A 17,896-nucleotide genomic window follows, 5' to 3' on the forward strand; every position below is an offset into this window, starting at 1 on the left:
GCTCCCACCCCCTCCCAGCTGCAGTTGGGTGTAGGGCCAGGGGGTCCTGTCCATGTCACTGCCAGCACCCATGGGTGCCCCAGGGAACCTGCCATGCCCAAGGCTGCTGTGTGTGCCTGGGTGACAACATGGGTCAAGCAGGGTGACAGCCACAGCACCAGCAGTGGCACAGCAAGGGCCTTGGACTGGAACAGCCCTCCAGCAAGGAATAGTCTCCTCCACCTTCCTCCTCCCCCTCCTCCACCTTGACCCAATCCTAATTCCATCTCTACCTCCATCTCCACTTCTCTCCATATCTGTTCCTGTCTCCTTCATCCACCTCATCCCCCCTACCTCCTGCTCTTCAACCTTCCTCTTCTTCACCTCTACTCCAGTCCCACTTCCTCCACATCCATATGTCTCCTCCACCCTGATCCCACCTCTGTGTCCACTTACAGCACCTCTTCCTCTCCTCCGCTTGTACATCCATCTCCTGCAGCTCCATCCTGATCCCACCTCCTCCACCTCCATCCCTGCCTTACTGTGGCTGCACCAAGTTTCTCCAGACATCTCCCTGGTACCTTGGTGGGCACAGCCCCACGGTCCCACACCGCTGGTGCTCTTGGTGCTGCCACCCCCTCCCAGACCTCCCCCCGGGCACAGCCACCGTGCGGGGTGGGATCCGGCCAGGACTGACCCCACCGAGCCCCACTCCCAGGCTGATCCCCACCTGCCATGGGACACAAAGCCCTTTTCCCCCTCGGACACGTCCCCCTGGCACGGACACCGGACTTGTTTGACGTGTCTTTAATAGAAACCGCCGGCGGTGGGGCGGAGCCCCGCGTACAAAAGCTGGCTGGAGGAATCGCGTATTGCATAGAACCGTGGTGTGGGGGACCCGCCCACCCCCCAAAATAGTCGCCTTTTAGAAAACAAAAAGCGTCTCTGAATAAAACTCTCCTGGTACAATAAATACTCTGGTGCCCTCGAGCTGGCGGAGCCGGGGAGCCTCAGCCCGCCTGCTCCCGGGGAAGGGGCGTGGGGGGGTGAGTGGGAAATGCCCCCGGGTTGGGATGGCCCGGTGCTGGGATACCCCTGGATTCAGAGCCACCGGTTTGGAATGACGGCAGTTTGGGATGTCCCCAGGTCGGGATGTCCCTAGGTCTGAAATCCCCATCTGGGGATGGCCCCAGTTTGGAATGCCTCTGGGTCAGGATGGCCCTGGGCAGGAATGCCTTGGGTCCAGGTGCCCCATTTGGGAGCCCTCGTGTCAGGATTCCCTGTTTGAAAGGCTCTGGTTCAGGAGGCCCCCTGGTTAGTAGCCTCTGGGTCGGAATATCCTGGTCTGGGATTCCCCCCGGCTCAGGAGCCCTCAGGCTGGGATGCCCTGATTTGGGAGCCTCTGGTTTGGGACAGTCCCAGTTTCGTATGCCCCCAGTTTGGGAGCCCCTGGTTTGTGAGAGTCCAGTTTGGGATGTCCCCAGCTTGTGATGCCTCTGGATTGGGATAACCCACCTCTGGGGTACCTGACTGCCTCCAGCTAGGGGATGCCCCGGTTCCGGGGCCCCCAGGTCAGGATGCCCCGGTGGGGGATGCCCCCGGGTCGGGATGTTCCTGGATCAGGATGGAAGTCCTTGTTTGGGATCCTCTGGTTCAGGAACCCTTGAACTGGGACTCTCGCAGTTCGGGAGCTCCCAGTTTAGTTCGGGACCCCCTGTCTGGGTGCTGGGGGGCGATGACCCCCATCTGCAGCTCAGAAGCTGGACTCTGGCACGGCCGCGGGGCGCAGAGGACCGTGGGGCTGCCGGCCGCGCTGCAGCGTGGCCCCGGAGGGACCCCGGGCGGACAGGGGGGTCCCCCCCGCGCCCCTGCCCAGCGAGGCGGATCGGCGCAGACCCCCCTCGGGCCGGGGGGGCAGGCTGGCCGAGCTCCGCGACCGCCCCAGCGCCGGGGGGCCGGGGGGGCGCCGGCCCAGGGGGACACCCGCGCCCCCGTCGGGCAGCACGATCCGGGCCGAGGCCCCAACCCCGGGGCTGCCCTGGCCCGGGGGGGGGCGGCGCGGGGTCCCCTCGGCGCTGGCGGCCCGGCGGAGCCGGGTGGGCCGTCGGGGGCCGCGGGGGGGGCCCGGCTCCCCCTGCCCCGGGGGTCCGACGGGTGCGATCCGCACGCTGAGGCTGCGACCCTGCAGACCCCGCACCGGGGGTCGCGCCTCGAACCCGCCTGCGGGGGAATCACGGTCAGGGGGGCTCGGGAGGGCCTTGAGGTGCTGAGCCTCACCGTTCTCCGGGGCGGCGGCGGTGCCGGAGGGGGCGGTGCCGGGGTCCGTGCCGGGGTCGGTGCCGGCCAGGCGGAACAGCCAATGTCCCGGGGGGGCGGCGGAGCCTGCGGGGAGCGGGGGGGGGGCGCTGGGCCGGGGGCCAGAGCGGGGGGTCCCGTCGGGCCACAGTGAGGCACCCGGGGGCACCCAACGTGGGGAGTGGGGGGGCATCGGTTGGGGGGCGTTACCTGGGCATGTAGGTTTGTGTGCACATACGTGCAGATGTATGTGTGTGCACACGTGTGTAGGTGTATGCACATGTGTGGGGTGTGTGCACACATGCAGGTGTGTGCACAGGCATGTAGGTGTGTGTGCACAGGCATGCAGATGTATGTGTATGCACACGTGTGTGTGTGTGTGTGCACATGTGTACGGGTGTATGGACATGTGTACAGGTGTTGCAGGTAGGTCTGTGTGCACAGACACGTAGGTAGGTGTCACATGTACATGTGTGCACACACGTAGGTCACATGTATGTGTGCACACATATATGCAGGTGTATGTGTGTGCACACATGTAGGTGTGTGTGTACACATATGTAGGTGTGCACACAGCCATCTGGTGTGTGCATATACGTACAGGTGTTGTAGGTCTGTGTGCACAGACATGTAGGTCTCACATGTAGGGGGGTGTGCACACACGTAGGCATGTGCACAAACGTGTGGTGCATGTGCTGTGCAGGGTGCTGTGTGGCCACAGTTCCAAGCACATGTGTGTGTGCCCCAGTGACACTGCACATGTCAGCACTGTGTGTGACCACGTGTCCATGCACATGCATGTAAACCTGGGTGCACTTGGCTGTACTGTTCATACCTGCCTGTTTGTGCACACGTGTGCAAGGGTGTGCACGTGGCCATGCCGTGTGTGCTCAACCCAGCATGCCAGTGTGCATCACATGCATGTACATGGGCAGCCTTGGCTATGCTGCGTGTCCAGTGTGCTGTCCATGCACAGGTGTGCACACGTGTCCATATGCATGGAGCCCTGCTGCGTGTGTGCTGAATGCACATGCAGTTGGCTCTGCTGTGCATGCACATACCTGTGTGCACATGTGTGCCCTCAGCCAGGCCGTGGTGTGCTCACACCCGTGTTTGCACACACGTGTGCTTGGCAGTGCCGTGCGTGCCCAGCCACGCGTGCTTTGGTCATGCTGCACATGTTCATGTCAGCACACGTTTGGTGTGTCTTTGGTCATGCTACACATGTTCATGTCAGCACACGTGGCTGTGGCCGACGTGTGTGTGTGTGTGTGTGTGTGTGTGTCTATCTCTCTGTGTGTATGTCTATCTGTGTGTGTGTGTGTCAGCACACACGGCTGTGCCCCGTATGCACACGTGGCTGTGCCCTGTCCCGGGGCGCGGTGCCGGGCGGTGCCGGGGCACAGGGCTCAGGGAGGTGGGTGCTCACCCCTGCCGGAGCCGCCGGCGGACACGGCGTGGCGGCGCTGGTAGAAGAGGATGTAGGCGCTGCGGGTGCTCACCTCCGCCTCCCGCACCCCCTCCACACGGCTGTCGTCGTAGCTGTACCACCGCCCGTCCAGGGCGTTGCAGCAGTAGGCTGGGGGTGAGGGGGGCATGGGGTGAGGGATGCGGGCTCTGCCCTGGGACACCTTCCCCCAGCTCCAGGGTGCAGTGGGGAGCAGGAGTAGAGACACGGTGGGGGAGCAGGACACGGCTGGGGTGCCTGCCCTGGGGTGGCTGCAACGCCATCCTCTATGTCCTCTGCACCCCAGCTCCCCTCTGCCTTGCCCCATGGCCCCCAAACCCCATGGCATGGTCCATGGTCTACCCTCCTGTGATGTCCCACAAATCCCATGCAGTGTCCCCCACAACGTTTTCCCACGCCCAAAGCACACCCTTCTCCCATGCCCCCAGCCTCATGCTGTACTCCATGGTACAACCCCCACATTGCCCCCAAACCCCACTCCATGCCCCACACCACAACCCTGCAGTGCCCCCAAACCCCACTCCATGGCCCCAAACCCCACACCACAACCCTGCAGTGCCCCCAAACCCCACTCCATGGCCCCAAACCCCACACCACAACCCTGCAGTGCCCCCAAACCCCACACCACAACCTCGCAGGGCACCTCCAGCCCCCTGCCCACGGCACCCCCAGCCGTGCCCCTAAACCCCATACCGTGCTCCACAGCACGCTCTTTGAGGCGCCCCCAAACCTCACACTTTGCCCAGCAGTTTGCCCCCCGCCGCCATGCCCACCCCGTGCCCCCCCCTGCAGTGCCCCCGCTCACTCACCGGTGTAGTGCCCGCCCTGCATGCTGCCGTGGTGGTTGCAGACAGCGTACAGGTCGTAGAGGTAGTCTCGGGGGCAGCCCGGGGGCAGGCGGAGGGGGGGCTGCCAGGGCGCCCAGCGCCCCAAAAGTTGCCCCCCGGGCTGGCCCCGCTGTGCCACGTGGGGGGCCATGTCGAGCCCCCGCAGGGGGAACCTCACCAGCGTGGTGAGTTTGTGCCGGTGCTCGGCCACCTGGCGGAAGCGCTTGAGGTGGATGATGAGGATGTCGGGCAGCGTCCAGAGGCTCAGCTTCACCGTGCCCTGCTGGGGCACCTTGCAGTGCGGGCAGCGCCAGGCATCGTCCGGGGCCAGCTGGGGACACCACGGCACCATCCTCAACACCCCCCTGCCACCTCCAGCGGCATCTTACACCCCGACAGCCGCCGCGCCACGGGCAGGGCTTGGTCCCGGTGGTGGCTCTGGCAGGTGTGGGCAGGGAGCAGGTGCCCACACGGGTGTGGGGTGCCCCGTACCTGCTCCTCCTTGGTGTAGAGCTGGAAGCACTCGTCCAGCGTGCAGCTGTGCTGCTGCCGGTGTGCCTGCTGCTGCAGCCGCACGCTCTCCGCGTCCTGCACCACCTCCTCCTGGATGTTGCCGAAAAGGCTGGGGGGGTGGTGACATGATTCCGGTCAGGGAGGGTGGCCTGAGTGTTGGGGTGTCCCCCCCACCCTGGGGGCAAGGGACTCACCGCTCTTTGGTGCTCACGTCCCATTCCACTGTGAGCTTCACGTGGGGGGGGCCGCCTGCTCCGCTCAGCTGCAGGGCTCTGGGGGGGAGGACAACATGAGATGCCCCCCCAGAACCCCCTGTCCCTGTGGGGCCACCTCCTTCCCACTTGTGATGGCAGGCAGGGACAGCCAGCACCTCCCTGTGCACCACCCACAGTGGGGACACTGGGCTGGGGACGCAGTGCTGGGGGAGCAGGGTGACCACCACTGTGGCTACCCATGGTGGCACCACTGGCCATCCATGGTGACACTGGAAAGCCACAGGGACACCTTTGGCCACCCATGGTGACAACACCGCCACGCACAGGGACACCATAGCCACCCACAGGAACACTGCACCCATCCATGGTGTTGCCACTGGCCACCCCCAGGGAGTGAGAGGACATCCTGGGGACAATCCCGTCGCTGCAGTGCCCTTACCTGTCAATGGCAGGGTGGCAGAGAGGGCGGGGGTCCTGCGGGGACAGGTAGATGCAGGGGACCGAGCCCCCAGCCAGGCGGATGCGGAAAAGGGCTCCTGTTGCCTGAGAGGGGAGAGGGGGCTATGGGGCTGCGGGGGGACAGAAGCCCCCTGGCCCTACAGCAGCACCGGCAGGAGCCAGGCTCTGTGACATGGGACACAAAAACGCTCAAAAAATGGATTTCTTTGGTACTCAGGGCTGGGTTGGTCAGGGACATCTGTGGGGCCAGGGATGTGGGGCTGGAAGATGACCTGCCCCACTGGCTGTGGGGTAGCTGAGGGGCAAAGGGGCAGCACGGAGACACCAGAGCCCATAGGATGGTGGCACCTGGGCGCTGGGGAGTGCAGCTGGGCTGGGGTGGCTCTGCTGCGAGCTGGGCAGCACTGCAGCCACACACAGTGATGATGTAGCCACCCATGGTGACACCATTGGCCACTGCAGTGACAATGAGACAATCCCCAGGGTCACCTCAGACACCCCCAGGGACACTGTGGTCACCCATAGTGACACCACTGGCTGCCTGCGGTGCAAATATGACCACCCACATGGACAGCAGGGCCACCCACAGTGACCACCAGCGGCAATGGCACAACCACTCCAGGGCCACCACAACCACCCCTGGTGACAGTATTGGCCACCCCTGGTGACCCTTCAGCCAAGCACAGCTCTACCATGGCCACCGAGGGTGTCACCACAGACAGTGACGGTGCTGCCATCGCCACCCAAAGCTCCACCATGACCACCCACGGAGACACCATGGCCACATGTGGCTCCATCCCTGCTGTCGCCACTGTAGCCGGTGCCAGCAGCCCCAGGAGGGCACAGGGTGTCCCCCTTCACAGCTCACCTGTGCCCGCACCTCTCCCCGCAGCAGCGCCCGCAGCTGGGCCAGGATGCTCTGCTGGAGCTGCTCCCAGGAGATGCCCCGCTCCTCCCTCAGGACCAAAGGCGGCCCGAACCTGGGGACAGGCAGTGGGGGACACTGGGCTGAGGGGCACAGGCGGCTCGGGAGGGACACCTCGCACCCCGTCCTGCAGCGGGAGGGCAGGGCGGGGTCACGGGCAGGGGGCAGGTGACAGTACCTGGCGAGCTGGGGGCCGGCGCCCGCCGTGTTGCAGAGCAGCAGCAGGATGCGGCCGCCCTGCCCGCGGTGCAGGCAGTCGGAGGAGCGGGCGGCAGCAGGCGGCAGGCGCGGCCCCTCAGGCCGGGCCACCCCGGGGGACGCGGGCAGGCTGCGGGGGCACCCTAGGGAGGGCAGGGGCATGGAGGGGCTCTTGTTAGTTAGTTAATTGGTTAATTGGTGCGATGCAATGCCCGTGGTGGGTCCCTGCCTGTGCTCCCCTGCCTGCAGTGCTGCCTACACCCCGTGCTTCCCACCAATCACAGTCTGGGGGACTTGGCCCCCCACCAATCACAGTACGGCACGCCTGCCTCCCACCAATCATGGGAAGGGGGGGAAACTACCACCAATCACAGCACAGCACACCCACGTCCAACCAATCATGAGACAGGGGCAAACAAGGCTCTCATCCAATCACAGCAGACAGGACACAGCTCCCACCAATCACAGCAGAGAGGACACAGCCCCCACCAATCACAGCAGAGCGCACCTGCCTCCCACCAACCACAGCTAAAGGGATCCGTTTCCAACCAATCCCAGCAGAGATTTCAAACCAGTCCTGTCTCCCCTAACCCCAGTGGCGCGCAGCTGTCTCTGACCAATCCCAGCAGAGCACATCCACCTCCCCACCAATCCCAGCAGAGGGGATCCACCTCCCCACCAATCCCAGCAGAGGGGATCCACCTCCCCACCAATCCCAGCAGAGGGGATCCACCTCCCCACCAATCCCAGCAGAGGGGATTCACCTCCCCACCAATCCCAGCAGAGCAGATCCACCTCCCCACCAATCCCAGGGGTGCTGCCCCCCTCCCAGCCCAGCTCCAATCCCAGCGTGGCACAAGCCACTCCCAACCAATCAGAGCAGCGCAGGCCTGCAGCCAGCAGCCAATCAGGGCGCGGGGGCGGTACCTGTGCGGCGGGCAGGGGGCGGCTGGAAGGCGTAGAGAGGAGCCCCCTCCCCGGCAGCTCCCAGCTCCTCCTTGTCCCCCAGCGAGCGCAGGAAGCCCCGCGGGGACACCTCGGCCAGGATCACCTGTGGGATGGCACCCAGCACCCTCAGCATCCCTGAGAGGGGGGTGTCCCCCCACCCTGTGTGTCCCCCCTCTGTTACCTGCTCCGGGGGAATGCACCCCTCCCGTGCCACCATCTCCCGCAGGTCGGCCACGGTGCCCAGCAGTGGCACAGCCAGTCCCACCCGCACGAAGCGCCAGCGCTCGCACTGCAGCACCAGGGTGACGTTGAGAGCCCTGGGGACACCACAGGGACACACTGACACACCTCAGCCGTGGGACACTGTGCTGAGACCTGACACCGCTTACAACGACCACTTTGGCCACAACAACCCCCTGCAGCACCATAGGATGGGGACAGGGCCAGGCAGAGAGGGACCTGGGGGTACTGATAGGAAGCTGAACCAGAGCCAGAGGTGCCCAGGTGGCCAAGAAGGCCAATGGATCCTGGCCTGGATCAGGAACAGTGTGGCAGCAGGAGCAGGGCAGGGATTCTGCCCCTGGACTGGGCACTGCTGAGGCCTCACCTCGAGTGCTGTGTCCAGCTCTGGGCCCTCAGCTCAGGAAGGACATGGAGGGGCTGGAGCAGGTCCAGAGAAGGGCAACGGGGCTGGGGAAGGGTCTGGAGCACAAGTGCTGTGAGGAGCAGCTGAGGGAGCTGGGGGGGCTCAGCCTGGAGAGGAGGAGGCTCAGGGGAGACCTTCTCACTCTCTGCAACTCCCTGACAGGAGGGGGGAGCCGGGGGGGGTCGGGCTCTGCTCCCAGGAACCAGCAGTAGGACAAGAGGGCACAGCCTTGAGCTGCACCAGGGCAGGTTTAGGTTGGACATGGGGAAGAAGTTCTTCCCAGAGAGAGGGATCAGCCCTTGGAATGGGCTGCCCAGGGAGGGGGTGCAGTCCCCGTCCCTGGAGGTGTTTGAGCAGAGCCTGGATGTGGCATCAGTGCCATGGTCTGGGTGACAAGGTGGGGTTGGGTCATGGGTTGGACTGGATGATCTCAGAGGTCTTTTCTAACCTGGTTGATTCTGTGATTCTTTGATTCTGTGATTCTGTGACCCACCCACACAGCAGCTCCAGCTCTGGGCTGGCAAACACCCCATGGACACAGCTCCTGCAGTGGGTTGCTGTTGTCCATCCCCAGTGCTGCCCCCAACTCCCCCATCAATTATTTACCCCAAACCATGTAAATGACTCAGGTTGGAGCTGACACCCTGCCAGGTGGTGGATGTGCCTCTCGTTTTACCACGACTGGGGAGGGGGGTCGGGCTCACCTGGTCTGGCGCAGGGGGATGGGCAGGGAGATGCACAGGAAGGGGTCGAAGGTGTTGCTCTGCTTCAGGCAGTGAGGGCACGTCAGGGAGGACCTGTGAAACATGGATGGGGAGCATCACCAGACTCTGGCCCCCCCAGAGTCCCCACCCTGGGGCTGCAGTGCCCTGTCACTGCTTCTGCACCCTGGGTACTGCATCCCACAGAGCTTGGGTGGTCCCAGCATCACATCAGGTTGGCATGAACCTCCTGCCAGGGTGAGGCACCACAGCCTGTACCCACCTGCCCAACCCCATGGGCTGCTCACTCTGAAACCTAACAAGAGCACCCACAGTAACTGGTGCTAGAGAAGTCAGAGAAATGCCAGGGCTGGGGGATCTCCTGCTCTCATGTATGTAGGCCCAAAATTCCCCCACATCCTGCTCCCTCTCCCAAGGGCTGGCAGAGTCTGGGGTGGCCTCTGGCTCCTGGGGGCTTTGAGTTGACCCCAGATGGCCTGGGTTAAGCAGGGATAACACCTTGGGGTGCTGGGAGGGAACAGGAGCCCTGCTGATAAGCAGGGCTGTGGCTGGGCTGCAGGGAGGAGCAGTGATGGGCAGCAGGACATCTGCCTGTGACAAGCCCCAGGATGTGACCACAGCCCTGGGACCACCAGCTCTGCTCGCCCAGGCCCTGCTTGGAACAACCACCAGCTCCAGGGGAGCCCTGGGGACAGTGAGAACTCATCTGCTCTGCTGGGGGGTCACAGGGCCACTGTGGGGGAGCAGGTGCCCCTGCCAGCAGGGACCATCCCATCTCCCACTGGAGACTGGCTTAAGCGAACCTTTAATGCCAACCATCACCTTACCACTGATTTCTTTTTAATTCTGTTTTTTTATTACTTTTTTCTTATTCTCCTGCCTTTATAGTCAACAAAAAGGGGGAAAATAAATTAAAAACCCAAATCGAAATCCTGAATGCTTGTTATTTGTCACCTTGAAGAGCCACTGAGCTCCCCGGGAAGCAGCCACACAAATTAATAAATCCCTTTGCACACAGACGGCTCTGGAACGGGGAAGGGTGGATAATTAAAGTGCCTTTTTTTCATATATAGGCCAAGGGATTAATTGAGAGAGGAGGAAGGGCTTGTGATGCCAGATGCATCCCCTCATGCCTGCACTGCCATGGCATGGGCACAGGGTGGCCAGATGCTGGCCCTACAAGCATCCTGTGAGTCTCAGAGAGATGAACATGTGGGATGTCCCATGCAGGGACACCGTTATTCTGGACTGCTGGGACAGGCTTGGGAAAACCCTAATCCTGAGCCCTGTGACAGAACCACGGAATGGTTTGGGTTGTGAGGGACCTTCAAAGACCATTCCACCTGCCCCCCTTGCAGAGACACCTTTCACTAGACCAGGTTGCTCCAAGCCCTGTCCAACCTGGCCTTGGACACTTTCTGCCCATGGGAGAAGCATCTCTGGTGCCTGGACTGGGTGGGATGATGGGATGGATGGATGGATGGATGGATGGATGGATGGATGGATGGATGGATGGATGGATGGAACACCTCCTTGTCTCATCTCTTCCCTCACAGGGCTCACAGTGGGGCAGGATCCAGCCCTCCACTCACCTGTACTGTGCCTGGAAATGGCTCTGCACGAAGCTCTGCCCCCGGGGGTGCTGGGCAGCTGGCGGGGACCTGCTGGCACTGCCACTGTCCTTGCCAGGCTGGGGGGACAAGAGACAAGTGGGTGAGTGAGGTGCCGGGGTGACCCCCCACCCTTCAGGCTCTGGGGACATGTCCTAGTGAACCAAGGCCAGTTTTGGTGTCCCCATGGCACAAGGATGGGCTGGAGGTGATGCCAAAGTCACCCTGGCACCTGCCTGCCTGGCATTGCTGTGCCTTCCAGGCTGCCTGTCCACCTTCTCCTGGGGAATCTTTGGGGTACATCCCATCCACCAGCAGCACGGGGCACAAAGGGTTAATGAAGGGTCTGCAGTGGTGGACCCCCAAGGGCCACCCAAAGCAGTCCCAGCGTCCAGAGCTCCTGGACACTGAGGAACTGGAGCTGGGAATGCATTCAAGCCCAGCTGAAAAGCTCCGGGAGGGAAATGCTGGGTGAGCCATAGCAGCATCCCAGCAGGGGAAAAGCTCGGGGGTGGGGGAAAGCTGGTCCCCCATAACATCCCCCCAAGGAGCCCCAGTGCCCACGGGCACCCCCCCAGGCAGCAGGGAGGTGCCCACCCCACCCAGCAAACGTGCCCACGGGCACTGTTAGCTGGGGCACGGGGGGTGAGGTGGTGGGACGCTGCAGCAGGTCCGTGTGTCTGTGTTCATGTCCGTGTGTGTCTCCATGAGAGGTGAGCTCCTGGAGCAGGTGTGCACATTCCTGGGCATGCACCCGCCCGGGGAGGGGGGGACACGGCTGGGTGCCAATTAACCACAGGCAAATCCCCAGACCAGGGGAGCTCAGTGAAGGCCGGGCTGGCACGATGCCCTCCCGGGCAGGTGGGCTGGCGTGGGCTGCAGGCACCCAGAAACCAGCCCTGCTGCTGCTGCTGCTGCGTGTTTCCCCAGCAGCAAGCCCAGGCACAGCACCCAGCGTGGCACCTGCCACATCAAGCCCAGGCACAGCACCTGGCACGCTGAGCCCGGGCAGGGCTCCTGGCACAGCACCCATCACCCTGACCCTGCCCCAGCACAGGGCTCTCGTGGGTCCATGTGGGTGCAGGTGGTGGGCACAGCACCCCTCTGACAGCTGAGATGGGCCCCAGGGACACCGAGTAGAGCACAGTCTTCTGCCCCATTCCACAGGGAATAAGGACACTGGGATGTGACTGTGTTACAGAGCCAAACCTGCCTGGTTAGGTGACACCCCCTGCCTGCCCCCTGCCCTGCCAACCACCAGGAGCCCCACATCAAGGACAGGAGCCACTGACTTCACCCCCGGAGCCCAGTGACAGAAGAGATGCTGCAGAAAGGAGTGTTGGTGGCTTGGGAAGGGACTGGGCTGTTTTGGGGTAAGACAGTGAGTTTTTGGTGTTGCAATGAGAAGGATTGAAAATCAATGAGGTATTTGGCCAGGAAGTGGATTTTCCTCATGCCATCTGCTGGCACCAGGTCCTGCTGAGCCTGACGTGTCCTTAAGATCTGTGCAGGGCTGGGGTCCATCTGGTGTGGATGAGAGTGGGCCTAGATAATGTCTGTGCCCTACACAGCCCCCAGAACCCCCAAAACCCAAGGGGACACCTCCTCCTCCAGCCCTCCCAGCAGCCAAGCCTTGGTCTCCACCACAGTGGCCCCACAGCTCGCTGGGTGTCACAGCACACACCTCATGGGCCAGGAGGGTATTCCCAATCCTCCAGCCTGCCCAGCTCTGATCTCCTCACTTTCTGCCCAACAGCTGAGCTCTCCAGTCCCTGAGCCTCAGGATGGGCTTGACCAGAAGTAAATTGTCTCCCCATCCCCATGTGTATGCACACACCCCCTCCTCCTCCCCAGCACTAGGACAGGCACGTGTGTGCCCACCTCCATCCAGACACTTCCAAGCCATTTATCCAGGCTCCCACCACCCCCGCTGGGCACCCCCTCCCCAAGGACACAGGCATGCAGATCCCACTCAGGTGGCATCCCCCAAGACTGGGGAATGCCAAACAAAACCATGGATGCTGAAGGACACACAAGGGCCCCATCCCCAGAGCCAGGCAGGTGCCCCGGGCATTGCATGGGCAGCTGAGGGCACTGCTGGTGTCACACCACAGCCCATGGCACACGTGGGCACCTCACATTTAACGTGAGCAACAGGAGCTGCCAGGGTCTCCCAGAGAGCCTGGGGTATCCAAACAACTCATGGGAAAGGTGGCAGGGCTGAGGACAGCCCAGCTCAGTGCAGGGATGGCTGCAGGACCCTGGCCAAGCAGGGCTGGGAGCCACAGGGCTGCCCCAGCCAGAGGCTCTAGAGATGGGCACTGCAGCTGAGCCCTCCCTGTGGGACAGAGCTGTGCCCACGTCAGGCTGGAAGCTGGGCAGGGGCTGCCCATGGGGACCCTGACCTGCACCCTTGGGCACAGCCATGACACCCCAAGCAGGAGGAAGCTGGTCCCAGGCTCCCTGTGCCCAAGATGGGCATCACCCTCAAAGTGGGGACAGCACATCGTGGAGCTGGGAGTCACCCCCAGAGTGGGGACAGCACTCTGCTGAGCTGAGCTGACGTGGCAAATGCCAACTGCACAAATCCATTCACTGCAACGGGCAGCACCCGGCAGGGAGGGAGGGAGGGAGCAGGGAAGGAGCAGGCAGGAAGCAGGGAGGCAGGCAGGGAGGGCCAAGGCCAGGGCAATGCCTGAGCACAGATGGATCGAAGGAGACTTAATTACTCATTTTGCCAGCAGCAAAGCTGCTGAGCTGTAATTACAGCGGGCTTAGCTGGAGGCAGGAAGGGCCTGGGGGGGGGCTGGATCTCCTCCTCACCAAGCAGCCCCAAGAACCAGGATGCCCACCAGAACTGGGATGCTCCTGCTGACACCCCCACACTCTCCCAGCACTCCAACCACCCTGCTCACCCCTCCAGAACCCAGATCCCACCATCCTTCCACCCGCACGCCCACCAAACCACATCATCCATATCCCCATCCACACCGGGGTGGGGGCCAGCTCCAGTCCCACTGCCTCCCAGGACATTCCGGCTTCCCCGCTCCCAGACCTGGCCCAAACAACCTGAGCCAGGGTGTGCAGCCACCCCAGTGGGGTTACCCACCTCCTGGGGGCTGCGGGTCTGCTGGGCAGGGGAGGCAGCCCCCAGGTCCTCGTGCATGCGGTCCAGCAGCCAGAGCAGGAACTCGAGGGCGTCGTGCTGCGCGTTGCCCCGGAACTGCGAGCTGTGCTTGGAGACAATGTTCTGCAAGAGATGGGCAGGGCAGGGTGAGCCACAGATACTTCATTAGCACCCACCACAAAACCCACCCCTGCCTCATCCCTCCAGTAGCGCCTGCCCTCATTCTGCCTCTACAGGGACATCATGCCCACCCTGGGGACAGTAGAGAGGTGGGGACACCAGCACACCAGACAGCAGCTCCATGCCCATCACCACGGTGTCCCAGCTGCTGGCATGAGGCTGGGAGGGGATAGCCTGCTGTGGCTGGGCACAGGGCACACCCCATATGAGCCAGACCAGCCCACGGGGACCCACCAGTGTCACCTGCCCTGTGCACTCCAACGGCACCGACTCGGTGTCACAGCCAGGAGAAGGGAATTCCCAGCACTGGGATGCTGTGATGCTCCCTCTGGATACCCTGCCCCAAAAGCCCATGTCCCCATGCCACCAACACCACCCCTGCCCCATCAAAGAGAGCACTTCCCTGCCTGTAACTCCACCACTGCCCTGATCAGACCCTAATGCCATGTGGTCCCTGCCTGCCCCCACTGAGCACTGGCCACACCACAGCATTTGGGCTAATTAGCATTAATTTCACTGTGAGGTGAGTGGTACAATGCCCTTATGGGGAGTTCCCCCCTCACTGGGGGCTGTAGGGGGAAGAACGGGGTGGGAATGCCATGGGGCTGAGATGATATCCAGGCAGGATAAGGTGTCACCCACCAGGGTGACATCAGATCACCAAGCCAGCGCTGAAGCCACTTCCCTTGCCAAGTCAGCCAAGCTCCCAGAGGTGCAACATGCCCGTGATTTGGGTGGCCCCAGGGTATGTGCCACCAGCAGATGCCAACAGCCCATGAGAGCTGTGTATGCACTTGCCAGGATGGGTCTCTGACCCCGAAAAAGCAGAATGCATAGGGTGTGGAATCCCTGCGGGAAGCCCAGGGGGCACCCCAAAAAGCAGAGTTGGGGGGATCCCCAAGGACTTATCTCCAAGTCTGGGCTGGTGGTGGCTCCTCAGAGGACAGTTTTAGGAGCTCAGCCCCAAACCCAGCACCAGGAGGGAGAAAGTCTGACCATCTGTGTGGATTTTAACTGGGTGACGCAGTTAAACCCCGACCATCCATGCTGATTATAACCAGCATGTTGGGACCTGCCAGGATAGGGATCAGAACCTCCAACATCGCTGGGAAACACCCCAAGCCAAGACCCCTCAGGCCACCGCTCTGCTTGTCCCCAGCCCTGCTCCCAGCAGTACAACCATCCCAGTACAAGCAGAGGGAGCAAGGCCACCACAGATGGGCTTCCAGCAAAACCAGTCACAGACTCGGCTCTAAATTTTAAAATCTTACTTGGGCTGCTTTAAAAAATGAGGTGGAAATTCGTGGCAGCTGTAGGTAACCACCGGGAAGGAGGGAATGCAAAGCAAAGGCTGGAAGTCTGAGGGTTTTTTTTTGATCTGTGCCTAAGGAACATGTGTGTTCAGGAGCAGAGGGCATGGAATTGTTGTGCCCAGCAGCACAAGAGCTGGTTGCTTTGCTAAAGGGCTGTTAAAGGCAATGAGCTCCTGCAGGAGCACCCTGTGGGGTGGGTGCTGCCAGCCTCCAGGCCAAGATGGGAGGAAGGAAGGTTCCCCCTGGAAAGGGGGGGCAGAGAAGTGGGTACTCCAGACCTTACCCACGCAGATACAGACCGGCTGCTACCCCAGGGCAGGGCCTGGCTTTCCACTTTGCAAAGTTCATCGGCAGCACTGGGTCCCTCCCTGCTGAAATGTCACTGGGACACATGTCCCTGAGCGTGGGGAGTTGTGGTGCCAGGCTGGACATGCTGTCCTGTGCCTGACACCCCGTCCCTGTCCCTAGCTGGGGGCAGGCTCACAGCACACTGGCATGTGCCCAGCAGGGATGTGACACACACTCAGTGACAGGGCCTGAGGCCACTGAGTTGGGCTCCCGGGGCACTGTCCTGTCCTGCCTTACCCCACCATCAGAGCCAGCAGGGGCTCATCCTTATGGCCCAGTGGTGTGGCCATGGCTGGGAGCCCACCCACCCACGGGAGCTCAGAGCTCAGGTGACAGCAGCCCAGCCACAGAGGGGTGATGGCAGCAGGGCTGGGAGGTGTCTGGCAGGACAGGGGCCACAGGGAGGACGAGGCAGGGGAGTGAGTGATGTGAGCAGGGGGTGCTGTGGGTGCTGCAAGTGGGGAGATACTGATGGGTCCTGTGAGCTGGGGGTGCCAGAGGGTGCTGAGAGTGGGGGGATGCTGGCAGGTCCTGTGAGCAGGAGGTGCTGGTGGGTGCTGGGAATGGTGCTGGATGCTGGGCGGTGCTGGTGGGTGCTGAGAGGAGGGATGCTGGTAAGTGCTGTGAACTGGGAGTGCTGCTGGGTGCTGGGAGTGGAGGGATCCTAGGAGTGGGGGGATGCTGTTGGGGGGCTGGGGGTATGGTGGTGGGTGCTGCAAGCTGGGGGTGCTGGCAGGGGTGTCAGAGGGTGCTAAGAGTGGGGGGATGCTGGCAGGTGCTGGGAGTAGGAGATGCTGGTGGAGCCCGTGAGCTGGGCATGCCGGTGGGCGCTGGGGTCTGGGAAAGGCATCAGTGGGTTCAGAGGGAATGCTGGTGGGTGCTGGGGTCTGGGAAAGGTGTCAGTGGGTTCGGAGGGGGTGCTGGTGGGCGCTGCGAGCTGGGGATGCCAGTGGAGGCTGGGGATGCCGCTGGGGGCCGGGGTCACTTCGGGACGCGCGGGGCGGGTCCGGTCGGTACCTTGAACTCCGCGGAGAGCTGCGGGGTGTAGTCGCGGGTCCAGAGGGCTCGCACCAGGGCCGCCAGCCGGTGGGTGACCTCGGCGCGGGCCCCGCGGGCGCGGTACCGGCCCAGCGCCAGGCGCTCGGCCAGCGGCGCCGTGTTGCTCAGGCACTGCACCACGGCGTTCATGAAGCAGGTGTTCCCGTGGTTCCGCAGCCCCTGCGCGCCCGGCGGCCGCTCCCCGCCCGGTCCCGCATCGCCCCCCGCGCCCCCCGCCGCCGGGGCCGCCCCGCCGGGCCGGCGCCGCTCCCCGCCGCGGAACCCGCCCTCGTCATCCTCCGGGGCGGCTCGGCGACCCCCGCGCCCCCCGGCCAGGCGCGCCCAGGTGCGGAGCAGCCGCCCGGCCAGGCTGCCCAGCGAGCGCAGCGCCCGCCGCCGCCGCCCCCCGCCGCCCCCCGCCCGGGGCCGCCCCGCCGGGCTCGCCCCGCCGCCCCCCGCCCGGGGCCGCCGCCGCCCCCCGGGGCCGCCGCCCGTGCCCGTCCCCGCCGCGCTCATGGCCGCGGGCGGCCCCAGCCCTGCCCCGGCCCCGCCGGCCCCAGCCCCGGCCCCGCCGCGGCGCTCATGGCCCCGGGCGGGCGCTGGGCGCCGCCGGTGCCGGTGCCGGTGCGGGGCCCGGAGGGGCCGGGCGGGAGGTTTTGTGCGCGGCCGGCTCCTCCCCCGGCCGGGCTGGCTCGGGAGAGGGAGACGGAGACGGGAGGAGGAGGAAGAGGGAGCGGAGAGGAGGAGGAGGAGGGGGGAGAGCGGGGAGCTGCCGCTGGCGGCACGGGCGGCCGAGCCCCGCCTGCCTGGTGTCCTCGGCATCACCCCGGGTGCCCCAGCCCTCCACCCCCAGCATCACCCTGGGGTGACCCGGCCCTCCACCCCCAGCATCACCCTCGGGTGCCCCAGCCCTCCACCCCCAGCAGCACCCTCGGGTGCCCCAGCCCTCTGCCCCCTCCACGGTCCCTGGATTTTCCCAGGAATCCCAGCCGTACTCCACGGGTGCTGCCCTGCTGCCCTCAGCATCACCTCAGGATGACTGTGAGATGCCCCAATTCTGCCACCTCTGGATGCTCTCAGCTGGG

The 17,896-nt window shown here is 63.8% G+C and overlaps 1 protein-coding gene across 1 annotated transcript; it reads right to left on the minus strand.

Annotated features, from left to right (window-relative positions):
* Positions 1–1,653: 1,653 nt before the first annotated feature.
* USP43 (ubiquitin specific peptidase 43) lies at positions 1,654–17,216 on the minus strand (the record flags this gene model as incomplete). The annotated part of the gene is made up of 14 exons (XM_027715646.2): positions 1,654–2,361; positions 3,704–3,853; positions 4,552–4,900; positions 5,062–5,191; positions 5,277–5,354; positions 5,737–5,840; positions 6,625–6,736; positions 6,860–7,022; positions 7,807–7,930; positions 8,009–8,144; positions 9,178–9,270; positions 10,788–10,885; positions 13,915–14,055; positions 16,791–17,216. Coding segments are annotated over 14 exons (2,733 nt in total), but the record flags the coding sequence as incomplete, so codon positions are not given.
* Positions 17,217–17,896: the final 680 nt, after the last annotated feature.

The sequence above is a fragment of the Pipra filicauda genome, unplaced genomic scaffold (genome assembly GCF_003945595.2).
Source record: "Pipra filicauda isolate LSUMZ 115617 unplaced genomic scaffold, ASM394559v2 scaffold80_size11013439_pilon, whole genome shotgun sequence".
Lineage (NCBI taxonomy): Eukaryota > Metazoa > Chordata > Aves > Passeriformes > Pipridae > Pipra > Pipra filicauda.